The sequence below is a fragment of the Scatophagus argus genome, chromosome 20, assembly GCF_020382885.2.
Source record: "Scatophagus argus isolate fScaArg1 chromosome 20, fScaArg1.pri, whole genome shotgun sequence".
Taxonomy (NCBI): Eukaryota; Metazoa; Chordata; class Actinopteri; family Scatophagidae; genus Scatophagus; species Scatophagus argus.
In genome coordinates, this window is record NC_058512.1 from 16,771,784 (window position 1) to 16,785,886 (window position 14,103).

At 39.9% G+C, this 14,103-nt stretch overlaps 1 protein-coding gene across 1 annotated transcript; it reads right to left on the reverse strand.

Annotated features, from left to right (window-relative positions):
• Window positions 1-1,464: 1,464 nt before the first annotated feature.
• Window positions 1,465-6,138, reverse strand: LOC124051448 (CASP-like protein 4A1). Its single transcript, XM_046374827.1, has 3 exons — window positions 5,961-6,138; window positions 3,178-3,625; window positions 1,465-2,491 (listed from the first exon to the last, which is right to left on the reverse strand). Exons 2-3 carry the CDS (start codon window positions 3,486-3,488, stop codon window positions 2,044-2,046), a joined length of 759 nt encoding a protein of 252 aa, XP_046230783.1. The 5' UTR covers window positions 3,489-3,625; window positions 5,961-6,138; the 3' UTR covers window positions 1,465-2,043.
• Window positions 6,139-14,103: the final 7,965 nt, after the last annotated feature.

A 14,103-nucleotide genomic window follows, 5' to 3' on the forward strand; every position in this document is an offset into this window, starting at 1 on the left:
TTGAAAGAAAATTAATTTTAGCTTGCTCTCAGCTTGTAAGGGTCATCAGGGCCAACAAACAGACATTAGCCGTGTCTCAACAGGGCTACAGAATGATCAGTGTGCTCATCTGAAAATGACTGTCAGTTTAATGGTACCTGTACTAATTTTTTCTTTGTTAATTGTACTTTAATTTGGAATGTATTAAAGAGACAAACAATTTAAAATTCATGCCTGAAACTGTGATATTTTTTTGGAATAAAAAAGTGTCAGAGTTATAATGTGAGACTGTAAGTGGACAAAATGCAGAGTAGGACTGACAGAGAGAAAGGGCCAGAGGAAACACAGAGAATGCAGAGAATGGTGTGAAACAGGAAGGAACCCAGCCATGGAAAATTACTTCAGGAAATGTGTCCCATTTGGAGAAACAATGCGCTCAGCTACAGTAACTACACTGCAAAAGGGAAGAGATTACATATTAGAAATATAAATTATCTGCATATAAGAAAAACAAACATTTGTTGTCTCTGTTCAGGACTCACTTGTATAGTGAAAATGTACAGATGCAAGTGCTTTAACAAGTCCTGTTGAGCTTTCTTAGTTGTGGAATGCAGGAAAGCTTTAACACCATTGTCAACTTTACATCAGAGTAAGAAATGTCAATAATCAACTCATCTTTTATTTTAACTCACTGTAATTGGACATAATTGTCACTTTTAAGTCCGGTCTTTTTAATTGATGTCACTCTCATTTTAACGGGACATCCACACAAGAACAATATTCATAACAAAAACTATAAATGTATCACTTTGATTCAATACACTTAATTTTATTTATATAGCCCCAAATCATAACAAAAATGATCTCATAACACTTTCCAAATAGAGCAGGTCTAGAACAAACTCTTTAATTTTGTTTTTAATAGAGAGACACCCAAACGCTCTGGTCTACCCTCATCACTCTTATTTAAAGCTTAAACAGGTTAACGTAATGTTGGGCTGAGACATACTGCCAAACAGTCTTTGGTGCTAATGGGGTCTCTGAAGTTTGTTTTGTCCTTACTGTCCTCTTGCCAGCATACCATTAGAGTCTTCAAAGGATGACAACTCTTGTAATAGAATATTGGATTCTCTGAACTCCTTTCGTCTTCAAAAAAATTCTAAATCAATTTAACTACTGCTAAGCTGTTGACATGGCTAGTGTGTGCAGCATGTGGTTGGAACCACTGTTTACAGGATGTTATTATTAGCAGCTATATTAATAATATAGAATAATAATCATCATTGTGAGTGTTTTCATCATAGTTATTGTTCTTAGTGTGGATGACCTTTATAAGTTATTTCAGAGCTTCTATTCATGAGTTCAGTTTTGTAACTTAAAGCAAAAGTTTGACATTTTGGCAAGTCCAGATTATTTTATGAGGAGATAGTTAAGACTGTCCTTTCAGGAAAAAAAAAACAACTTTTTGAGCATCGTTGTATTTGCATAATGTTTTTTTTTTTTTTTTTTTCAAATGCAAGAAACCTCTAACACAACAGCAGCGGTTTGGCTGTAGCCTTTAAATATAAGGCTACAGTCAAATCTTAGCTTTAGCACAAAGACCAGAAACAGCAATCAATAAATCAAAACAATGGAAAAATAAAAAATCCAGTATCGTATCTGTGGCTGTCGCAGGCTTGTAATAAGCTAGTCCAATCATGTCATTGGAAATGAAATCTGAATGAAATTACTGCATGGGACTCTGGCCATGCCCTCATTGTTTTGTTCCCCGCTGCCATTTTCTTGCAGAGGACAGGCACAAGGTCTGATACTTTTTCAAAGGATAGTGAATAAATCAATGCAGTGACTCACAAAACTCAAAAATTTTTAGAGAGTCCTGAAAGTATTTGAACTTCTAATATTTGTATATGCCTTGCACGTACACAGTATAATGTTGGACATAGAATATACAGCAGCCACTCAATCATCCCTGGATGACAATCAGTCCAAAAGAAGAATGTGTTCTTGGTAATCACTACAATCTTCTCAAACAGTGACATCTTCAGTCACATTCTGCACCAAAGGTCAGAGAGAGGAGTGTTCAAACAGGATGACTTTCGAATGGCTGGAGAGGCTGGAAGGCCTGAAAGCTCCGATCCGAGAATACACATCTGCATCTGAGCAGGCGCCCCATGAAAGGTGTGGGCTGGGTGGGGTGGTGTGGATCACAGGTAGGGGGAAAGGGAAGGTCAGGACAGGAGGTGTAGGAGGGGCAGAAGGTGGGTCGTGAAGCGGTGTTGGATGCAGCACAGGTGGAGGAGGGAGTGGCAGTGGAGGTGGAGAAGGCACCGGTGGGGGTGGAAGTGGGGTGATGACAGTGGCAGTTACGGTGTGGACAGGCGGAGCAGCTTCAGGGACTGTCCCGTTCTTGGTTGGCAGGTCCTGACACGGTGCAGGATGTTTGAGTGTGTAGGTGGCAGTGTGGAAAAGGCCATAGTACTCCAGGGCATGTCTTGCCCTAGCCAACCTGAGCCTGCAGGACACAACACTAATCAATTTTTTTGTTTTTTGTAATTTTTATTGTGATCAAAATAAGAAAACCGTCGCACTAAGACCAAAAGAACAACTTAACATAACCATTAAATACAGCTGAAGTCAGGACATGGTTAGCATAGCTTAGCATAAAGACTGACTCCTAGTTCTGTCCAGAGTTCAAAAAGCCTAAAGGAAATGGCACAGTTCAATTAATCTATAAGTCTTTCCAACATATTTGGCTCAAAAATGACACGGTGAACTTCAGAACCAACTGGTGAACTGCTGTACAGTAGCTGGTGAGATAATTCTTAATATAGTAGCCAATCAGAAAGCACTAGCACTAGTCAGATAAAACAGCTTTTTGTCCCTCACCTTATGGTGGACCACCATGGGCCCTACTACTATTCTACTACTACTACTACTTCAGCAGTCACGTAAGTGATGTCTTCTGGCCTAACATTTACTTAAAATCCCTGACCAAAAACTTGTAGAGTTGGTCCAGCATGCTAGCCAACTTATGGAACAAACTGGCTCTCGTTTCCACATAGCAGTATCTATCATTATATTTTTATCTCCTTTAGCACTTTTGCTGTACCAGCCTAATAGACCACATTGGTTTTGGAGAAGTACAATATATTGTGTGAGATGACCACATATTACTGTGTGACGTGTAGGCTTACACACCTATGTCTCAGCTGTAACAGTCTGTAGAGCAGCAGCAGGATTACAGCTCCAGCCAGAGTCACCAGAAGCACAGCTATCCTCGCGTCCAAGTTCCAGCATGATTTCCCTGCAGGGCCAGGAGAGCTGCAGGTCCTGGGGGGCTGTGGTGTCTGGAGAGGTCCTTCCATATCACACTTAGGCTTAATGATGGCCTGGGCCTGGACAGAATGAACTGTGTCCAGGAGGATTCGGTTTCTGAGTACAGCAGTCTCAGGCTGGGGAGGGATCTGGAGAGAAGTCCTGTGTGAAGTGACCTGATGACCAATCTGCATCGCTGCCAGGTGATCCAGTGGAGAGGAGTGGTAGAGTGTTGCTTGGTGCAAATTATTTCAACATTTTGAATACAATGGGAAGTGTGAGCAGATGTTTCCAAGGAAGAAGCTTCAATGGACTTTAAGTGACAAATCGTCTGTAACAAAAAGATATCAGTCATTGCATGTTTCAGAATAAAGCCTCTGTGCTGTTTTGCATCTTGTATCAGTTTGTGTCTTTTGTATCAGTTTCACAATGTAGTGTTAAAGACTGCTGTATGATACAAAAACGCGACCCATTTGAGGAGCAACAGAGCAGCTTAACACCAGCTAAAAATTCTGTTTTTGTTGACCTCCAGTGACCGCAATTTTTGGGCTGGTAATCAGTTACTCTTTAATACAATAAAACCTTGCTGGCTACTTACTATAATATAATACTGTTAATATAGTTTAAATTTAAATTGTAAAACTTCAAGACACCTCTTGTCATTTTCCTGGAAATAAACTATGTTATATTAACATTCAGTCTCCCGCTAAAGAGAGCACAGCAGTATAAGAAAGCTGTTGGTATTACAACAAAACAATGAGCTGAGGCTCACTATGAAACTATGTAAAGCCAATGGGAGCTAAAGTCAATATATACAATATACATTATTTTACATTTTCTTTTGATACATTGTTGTCAGAAAAGTATCAGTTATAGCTGCTTTAAAATGCAAAATAAATTGTTTGCATCCACGTTTGTTGTGTTTCGAAACCATTAGCATGATTAGCATGTGCATTGTGTTGCTTTGTTCTTGAGTACATGCATATGTATCCTCATGCATATGCATGTGATACAAACAAAATGGGAGCCCACATGAAAAACATGGTTCAACAGCATTATTCAGTATTCAAAAAGTCCACAAGGTGCCTCCAAGTTATTAAACTTTGAAAAACAACCGTACATTGAATGACTAATACTCTCACTTTATTGCCATTTAAAACTACTGTGGGCAAAACCTGTGCAAACTAATGCAAAAACTTCCACCCCTTTCTCTGCTGCCTTGTATCACTCCAACAGGCCCCACAGGTTCACAATGGCAGCCCAAGGAGTCGGTTGCTCTGTGTAACCTGATACCTCATTGGGCTCCCTCTCCACAGCGTAATGCTCGCCAATATCCTGCTGGGAGTCGTCTTCTGAAAGATGCCTCTCCCGCACCAGGCTGGAGGGCCAGACTTCAGAGACTGCTGTGACACCATCTAACAGCAGCATGAGTGAATGGGGTAGACTGGTGCCGTTGTGGTGCAGGGAAAGATACAGCAGAGGGCTTGATTCTTCCAAAAATTAATCCCCATTATTTGTCATTATGTTTCTTTGTCACTCATCAATCCAAGTGCCTTGGAACCCAGAATAATGAGCCTGACACACCGTATGGAGCTGGGATGTGTTCAAGCACCTGTTTTGTACTATTTGCTGTTTTTGACAAAGAAAGGGTGGTCAGTTTTTTTCATTGTTGATTATTTTCAAGCCATTGTGTTCGCAAAGATTGTGCAGAAGGATTGTATTTCTTAAAACCAATAATAGTCATCTTGGACAGTTCTAAGCTGTAGTATGCGAGTTTAGCCCAGTGATATTTATTTACTTTTTATTTTGGACACTTAATTGACTAAGTAAATAGTAATTCTGCTCTTCATCTGTTGATGTTGCATAAGAATGCTTGAGCATTATAAGCCTCTCATCCTTAATGTGTTGACACTTGTACTGAATGCCCTGAAGCGTTTCCTCACAGAAGTCATGTTCACTTGCTCATAAAAAAATTGCTAAGCCTACTTTTGTGTTTGAAATACTGAACCTGACAACTAAACACAAATCCAAATTTATTTTGACGTGTGAATGTAATGGGAGGTCCCTTCAACTCCCAGATCAAACAATATGGTTTCAGTTGTTGTGTCAATGTTCGCTTCACTTGTTTAATCATATCACATTTTGAAATGTGCTAATGCAAGACTTTTCCATAGCTATCTCATTAGACTACAATGAAATTGTGACATGGTTGTGATAATGAGGCTGTAATTGATCCTGACTCTGACCCTCTCACTTTTTCTAATGCAGGTGTTTTTGCAGAAAGACAGTTGTTACCCTGAACTGTCTGCAACTTTGGCATCTTTATCATGTCCCAGCAGCCTGTTCAGAACTTACTTACCTCGTCACTGAAAGACATTCAACCTATTGATACATCTCCTACAAAGTGATAAAGTTAATAGCTTAACTTAAAAGCTTTTTATCTTCTTGAAAACACGCCAGTGTTTGAGTACCCTAATATTAACAGTTATGGCAAAATATCTTTTGTTGAATGTTTATATTTTTCAAAATTAATGACAAAAATGTAATTTTTTCCCCTTTTTTGAATGTTGACAGCCCTCAGTGCTCAAGTTGGAACAGAAAAGAAAAATGAATATTATATCCATGAATTTTTTTTTTTTTTTACAAGAAAATTGCAACTTACTTACTTATTTCAATGTGATGATGTTGTAGTAGGCACATTCAGTAGAGGAACAAAGGCACAAAACAGAAGAAAGGAACACCACAGAAGCACTGGTGGAAAAACTGTGTTTCTTTCCAGGACCAAATGCACAATCCCAAGGACACACCAATAGGAGGAAACCAGTGAAAACATGAGGAAACAGTTCACTTCCCTGACACACAATGCAGAAATGTGATTGGAGAGCACTTCCTATTGCCATGGTTACAGGAAACTGGTCAAGGATGTCTTTTTTTAAGGTCCTCATTTTGAGTTGAGTGTGGGCCTGAACAAAACACACATGTGACCACACATGAACTCAGAACAGAAGCTTGAAAAGCAGCAGAAGAGAAGACTTACTGCATTACACCTAAAAAAAAAAAATAAAAAAAAAAATCCTAAGGCCCCAAAATAAGTCCTGCAGGCTTCTTTACTTTGATAAATCAGGGAACAAAATACCAAATAGAGTAGCAGAACCACATATACAAAGTCTGACATTTATATCTGAGATTTATCTGGGGAAAAAATGGAACAAACTGAACAAAAGCAGTTTCAAAGTAAAATGGAATCGACTGTTTTAGTGCCACCAATACAGCCCACATTAGTCCCGACTGTGCCAGTGCAGGTCAACAGACGCAGAGAAACGGTGGCCGCTGTGAAAGGCTGGCTGCTATCTGATTGAGCCGGTATTCAGGGGACAAATAAATGACACACGGGCACAGAAAGAGGCTGGGCCCCGACGTAAGTCCACCTCTCATTTATCTGTCTAATAAGTTCTGATGCCGGGCCAAGCCGAAATGGAGGAACCCTCAGCTCTCACTCAATATCCCTGCCTGGCACCCTCACAATCCTCTGATATTGAAGAAGAGAGTAATATTAAAAGATGTGTTATCAGAAGCCTAATTGTAGTTTGAGGGGGGAGGTGAGCCTCTCTGAGAAAACCTGCTAGAAAAGAATTCAGGAGCTGTGCTGTTTCTTAAAACCACCAGGCAGTAAATATAAGTGTCTTCATGCTTTTATTTAAATCAATTTGTTAATTGTTATGTTATTTGCTCTTTCGAAGGGAATGATGACAATGACAAAAGTGTCATCAGATGGAAGATGAACATCATATGTTATAGCTGTTGATAATGAAAGAAGGACAGAGAGAAAATTCTCCAGTTAATCATCCCAGAGATGTAAATCTATTCATGAGCTCTTAATGTGAAGAGCTAATGTGCCTGTTCATCTGAGGGTCGAGCTGCTCTGACAGGCTGACGGAGCCAATGGACTGAAGTAGGAGATCAGTGATTGGACCTTTTCTTCTGTGTGTATGACTAAAGAGTACCCAGGAGCTGTTAAGTACTCTTTGGCTGGCCATCCACTATTAACACACACTATTACAAACAAGTCTGTGCCCGTCACATTCTGCTCGCTTCAACTGCATTCAAAAATCTTGAAGTGCAACACGCTTCAAGATTATGTGCATTTAGAATCACATAATGAACTGTCAGCCTCAACAACAAGTTTAAAAAAACACAACTAATAGTTGCTTAAGTAACAATTTTATGTTAATTTTCATGCAGAATGTAGCGCTGGACTTCTCTCGTTAGGTAAAAGTATCAAACCAACTCGTGAGCGTGGTATGAGGAGCTTACAAAGGAGATCAGATCATTAGACCAATCCATAGTCAGTATAGTTTTCTATTGCTGATGATATAACACTACCTGCAGGTGAAAAGGAATGAACTGACAATTACATTTATGGCTAGTGAATGTTATCAAAAAATATATTTGGCAGTTTTTTTTTTTAAACAATAGTGCAGCCAATCTGAAGTGCACTGAGCCAACACGTACAAGAAGTGAATGATCTGAACTTCAGGCTTGAAGGACACAGCTAGCTCACCTCACTGACATATATAAAATGGAGGACACATCTCCATTCCCTCCCAAGTACACGGTGAAGTGAAAAGATCCTGGACACTAGGGAAACCATCTTGTGCTGTTGACATCATTTGGAGCCTGCGTGTGCGCATTAACGATTAGGCGGTGGAGATGCGGGATCAAGTTCCCGCCCATACGCCAGCCTGGTCCAATCGCCAGTTTCACCCCCTTTTCATAGCATCAGATAACTAATTAAAACCACGCTTATCAGAAAAATGAACACTTTAACAAACATCAGCATTGTAAGAACTACTTGAAAAATACAGAAACCATCTTTCAGAAAAATCTATTTGACATCTGACAGAGGGGACGACCACCCTAGCCTTCTCCATGTGCAGACTTTCTCATGTGCAGATTTTCTAAAAGGTTCCTTCTCCCTCTGGATGACACACCGGGGGACAATGCCAAAACAGCAGTATTTGACACTGTGGGAATGAGGCTGGGATGCACAACATAAGTGAAGTTATTTTAATCAAAGCCACAATGATTTTAAATCCAACCAAGTAGTTTTAATGCCTAAACTTAACCATGGTCACATGACAACATGTCACAAAAATGGGGACAGTGTTGAATGACACACAAAATGCTCTTTAAAGTAACCTACTATTTATACGACGTCCCATGAGATCACGTAACAGGAATGGAGTTCAGTTGGTCGCAATAAGCAACTTAACCGCTAGATAAATCCTGCATGTCGAGCCTTTAATAATGAAGCAGTTACATGACAAGTGTTAATGGAACAAGCCAAAGTATTTACACATTCATTTCATAAGATACAATGCTGTATGGCACAAATAAGGAATAGAAGAAAATGCTGATCTTTTGTTGGACTTCAAATATAATACACTCGTGTACCAAAATCTGAGGCCCAGCTCATACGCAAGTCCATTCTCATCTATCACTGCTGTCCTGAAGGATTATGGGGCTTTTGTTGGTTTCAACTGTATTTTCTTTAAAAAGATATCAATTAACTATTAACTATTTCAAACTATATTTATTCCAAAAAACTTGAGCTGTATGCATAATCTGTTGCATTTTTTTAACAGAAATATTTTTACATAAAAGTGAACTGAGATCAACCTGTAATTCAGCGTACCCTGTAATTTATTTCTCCTTCAAAGTCTCTATGAAGTGATTAGGTCTTATCTGTCAAGTCCACCAAGAGGGTAACATCACTTTACCGGTCACTGACCAGCACTTATGTAAATTCCACAAAAGTCTAAAATAGCAAGCTGCAAGGACTCCAGCAGCAGGGACTGAATTTCAATTGTCAATAATATCAAATACACTTCATAGATGTGTTTGTGGAAGGAAATTATAAACTGTGTGATAAATTTGTTCCATGGATGTCAGGAAATTGATCCCATTGCTGGAGCTCAGATAGCTCAGGAGCAAAGTGGCCTTGAATTGAGCTTAATTACATGACAAAGTGCTAACATAGGGATTTATACTGGGAAATTAAGTTAGACAAGACACTCGCTGTTTCATCATGTGCTGTTACTAAAAGATAAAACAAAAAAGTGGCTGATTTGGAAAAATTATGATCATCCATCCATTTTCTATACCGCTTATCCGTCAGGGTCGCGGGGGAGCTGGAGCCTATCCCAGCTGACTACGGGCGAGAGGCGGGGTTCACCTTGGACTGGTCGCCAGTCAATCGCAGGGCCAACACGCAAAGACAAACAACCACACACTCTCACACTCACACCTAGGAGCAATTTAGAGTAGCCAATTAACCTAATGTGCATGTTTTTGGTATTGTGGGAGGAAGCCGGAGTACCCGGAGAAAACCCACGCAGGCACAGGGAGAACATGCAAACTCCACATAGAAGGGCCCAGACCGGGATTCGAACCTGGAACCCTCTTGCTATGAGGCGACAGTGCTAACCACTGCACCACCGTGCCGCCCTAAATTATGAGGAAAATGATTCTTTCAATTTGTGTATAAGTTTATCTGGAACACATTAAACCAGAGAGTGACTTGGCTGATTTTGACATGTTATCTTGGGATCCAAAGAAGTACATGAAGTGAATGAATGAAATAAATAATGTGTTGTTTTAGTATGCTCCAGTGAGGTGTCTGCTGGTACTTCTGAAGCTCACAAATCAACACCTTCAACTGACAGTTAAACACACAGTAAAGACAGTGCAGCCCAGTAGGCCTTTTCATGTTAAATGAAGTTTGACCTATTGTTAGTCCCTGCAGTGAAGCTCTGCTGTCATTAATTGACTGAGCCCCATGACAGGTGACACCATTCTCCAGCCCTTACATAACTTGCCTACAAGCTGCCTTTAAATCTTACTTTCAATCAAGTCCACAGCAGATACTCAACAGCTTCACCCAACTCCATATTGATTTGTGTCGGGTAAGCTGCACTGGCCGGCTTCATTCGTTCATTCATTTGACTGCTGTGATCTGCTCAGTTGTTCACCAAGTGTCCATGAGCAAGATAATGAGCTTAATTTACTCCAGAAGAAATAATCTGCAGTTTGTGAATGTGCAAGTGGTACCTAATGAGCAGGTGGCTTCTTGCATGGTAGCCTCTGCCACCAGTGTATGATTGTATTTATTTTGTGAATTACAGTGTATTCTGTATGCATGCGAATTGGTGAATGTCTGACTTGTGTTTTTAAACCCTTTGAGTCGTTGGTCAGACTGGAAAAAGGCAGGCGTGGGGCGGGCGGGGGGGTGGAGTAAATGGAGTCCTTTTACATGTAGGATTGTTTCTTAGTCCAGCACAGTGATTTCCTGGAGTGTTGGACGCCAACTGTAGCTTTATATTTACCACATAGATATGACTTGACTTTTGGCATATAAATGAATAGGTATATTTCCTAAAACGTTAAACTGTTCCAGAAGGATAACTTTGGGGAAATGTGAAAGAAAAACAGATGCTCATCTACTGCTGCATCGCTAATGTGGGCTTGATAATAATTCATATTAGATAGTGTAGGCCTGTGGTTGGTGTGGAGCACATGATTCATTACCATCAGGTGCCAGATGAAAGCTGCTTTTAGCGACTAACTCCACTTTCAATAGTAATGTGAATAATGATCACAGCCTGGCAGGACCACATCCAGGAGGAGTTGATGGGCAGGCACAATCAAGCCTAGCACCTCAAGAGCTTAACATCTAACTCCTGGACATCCCAGGATAGACTGACTGCACAGACTGAACTCTTTGACCTGCTTGATGTGTCACAGTCTCAACTACTCCACAGATTGACTCTGCGCTGCCAATTCAAAAGAAAGAAAAAAGTCGAGCAGTAATTGTTTAATTGATGTGCAAAGTGTCTTGTTAACGCCCTGACGCCTCCCCGTCCTCGTGACACCACGACAGTCAGTCTGCGTCCTGGTGGCTATCTGCGCTCCCACATGTGTGTCCGCGGCCTCGGGCCTCGTGCTGTCAGATCAGCTTTCCACGGCAGACAGCACAAGGTCATCAGATGATGACCCTCGGCCAGGGCTGCCCTGTGGTCGCTCAGCTGTCCACATTCATTCTCAGTCAGCCGTTGTCCTGTGCTCACCAGCCGTCAGGGTGGCAACGCTGTGCAGTCAGGCCAATCTCCTCATCTGTCCACATAAACACACACACAGCTAAATATCTGCATCTGAAAGCTCATCCTGACATTTTGGGAGATTCATTTATTTGCTGTCTTACTGTCAGTTGGCTATGGCTATGGCTATGGCTGGTTAGCTATCAATTTCATCTCAAGTACTCAGCAAGGGTGGCAACTCAGTGTTTCAGCTGAGGGCTTAATTACCTTTTCTCTTACAAAGAGCTGTAATGTATTATTTTAATTGTTAATTAATTCACTGATTGGAGATTCAGTTGATCTTCTAATCTTAATATGTCACAAAAAGGTGAAAAAATACTACATGTCACAGCTGTCATTAAATCACTTGTTTCATCTGACCTGCAGTGCAAAACCCAAAGGTCTTTGATTTAATGTTACATAAGAGAGGGAAATCAGAAAATCCTCATAAGTGAAAAACTGAAATTAACAAACTTTTGGCCTTTTTTTGTGAAAAATGACAAATAACAAAATGTTTATTAAAGCAGCTTCAAGAAGTCCATTCTGCTGCCTTGAGATTCTTTTTCTCTGAGAAACGTGGACATTCTCCACAAGATGTTAAAGTCACTTTACTCTGAAGGGTGTTTATTTATAACTACTATAGCAACACTTCCTGCAGAGATGCTTGACATTAAAAGCCTTCCAGAAGGAGAAGAGACATTTAAATACTTTTAATGTGAATGAAGGGATTTTAATCTTTGAAAGTTTCAATGTTGTTATCTTAAAGGAATAGTGCTACAATTTGCTTACCAAGAAGTAGATGAAAAGACTGATACCACTCTCATATTTGTCTGATAGATATTATGCTACAGCATAATTAGCAGAAAGACCGGAAGCAGAAAGAATCTGTTAATATAATCCACCCACCAGCAGCTCTAAAGCTCACGGTTAGTATAGTTATAAGTGTAACAACCATATTATTAAACACTTCATAGGCCATAATGCCAGGCTGATCCTTATAAGTAAAGTTAGTGCATGGAAGGAAGGAAGAAAATGTGAAGAAAGAAGGATGGATAAAATAAAGACAAATGTCAATGCAACAGTCACGCCCCCCAAAAAAAATGCTGGGCACATTTCAGTATTCTTTACAAAATGTAGTGTCCACTTGAAGTAATTGTTGTCTGTTGTGCAGACAGCAACACGGCGGTACATCTCTGATCACTGGGCCAGGACCCTCTCCCCCGCCTTCCACCAACAAATCACATACAGAAAGAGAATGAATAGAAGAGTCGAGGGCAAAACGTAAGGCTGGTCAGGACTCTTGATGGCAATCATCGGACAGCGTGAGTGGAAATTGGTGCTACTGTTTAATTTGTCTCTGTGTCAGAGAAAAACACTGAGGAGCATTGGAGAACTTGACCTTCCAAACCCTTTAACACACATTCAGAGACGTGACAGAGCGATAATCTGTTGATGTCCACAAAAGACTGCACAAAGATAAGAAACACAAAGATAAAGGTCCAAAGGATCATTCATTTTCATTTGCATACAACATTTCTATACAATAAACAGAATGTAGGGGAATGAAGGTAGATAAAGTACAAAAAGATTTGAGTTAAAAAAAGAATGTTTCATTGCCTTGTTTCATCATTAAAAAGAGTGAAACGTTCTAAGTGGGGCCGTCATGATATCAGATTTTCACTAAATGATTACTGGCCAAAAGAAATCACAATAACAATGTTACTGCAGTACAGAAAATTTGAAAAAAAAATGCTATCAGTGATATTCATCTTTCTGGTGGGCTTTGTCTCTTTTCTGGTAAATGAATTCACTCAGAGTATAAGGAGATGTAGAGAGAGAGTTACTGTTGCTGTACAAATGCTGTGCTTTTGAAGTTTTATCTGGTCCCCAAGAGCTGAAAAATGATCAGTTTTGGGTAAAATGTCACTTTTTCTCACCTGACTATGAATCTCCATTCCAGTTCATCCCAAAGGTGTTTGATAGGATTGAGTTCAGGGCCAGTCAGGTTCTTCTACACCAAACTCACCCAATCATGTCTCTATGGACTTTGCTTTGTGCACTGGGACACAGTCATGCTGGAATAGAAAAGAGCCTTCAACAAACTGTTGCCACAAAGTTGGAAGCATAGCATTGTCCAAAATGTCTTGGTATGTTCAACCTTTCGTTCACCCAGAACAAGAGCCACAGCACGAAAGCCGCGCTACCTCGTGCTCACTGTGCAAGCTGCCTTCAAAATTAGGTACTGCATTAATGCAGTACTGCTTTAATCATCTCTGCACCTCCAGAATGCTCCCCTGCACTGAAGTGGTCACAGCTTCCGTGTGTGCTGCCATATCTGTGTCCCAAAATAAGGAAATGGTGTAATTAGAGTGACTTTATTTATGATGCACTTTTGTAAGTAAAGTTATATTACAGAAAAAAATTAAACATGACAAACATTAAATATGATAAGCACAGTAAGGTGTAGCTCAAAATAAACAAAAAACAAGGTATGATTAAATAAATGAATAATTTGGGTTTATTTATAAAATTTTGTTTCTATCAGCAATAATAACATTGTGCACACTAAGTTATAAGAATAATTTATTATGTTGGATAAATACACCTACGTGCTTTGAGAGTCATTCAAATCAGAGTTAGTAAAAGGAGAAAATGTCTCTGTACTAATGAGTTT

Bases quoted from the DNA above. Each gene is read 5' to 3' on its own strand.
- LOC124051448 (XM_046374827.1), bottom strand. From the start codon at position 3,488: ATGCAGATTGGTCATCAGGTCACTTCACACAGGACTTCTCTCCAGATC. The intron at 2,492-3,177 runs GTGTGTAAGCCT...TGTGTCCTGCAG, and splicing joins CTGTTACAGCTGAGACATAG to GCTCAGGTTGGCTAGGGCAA.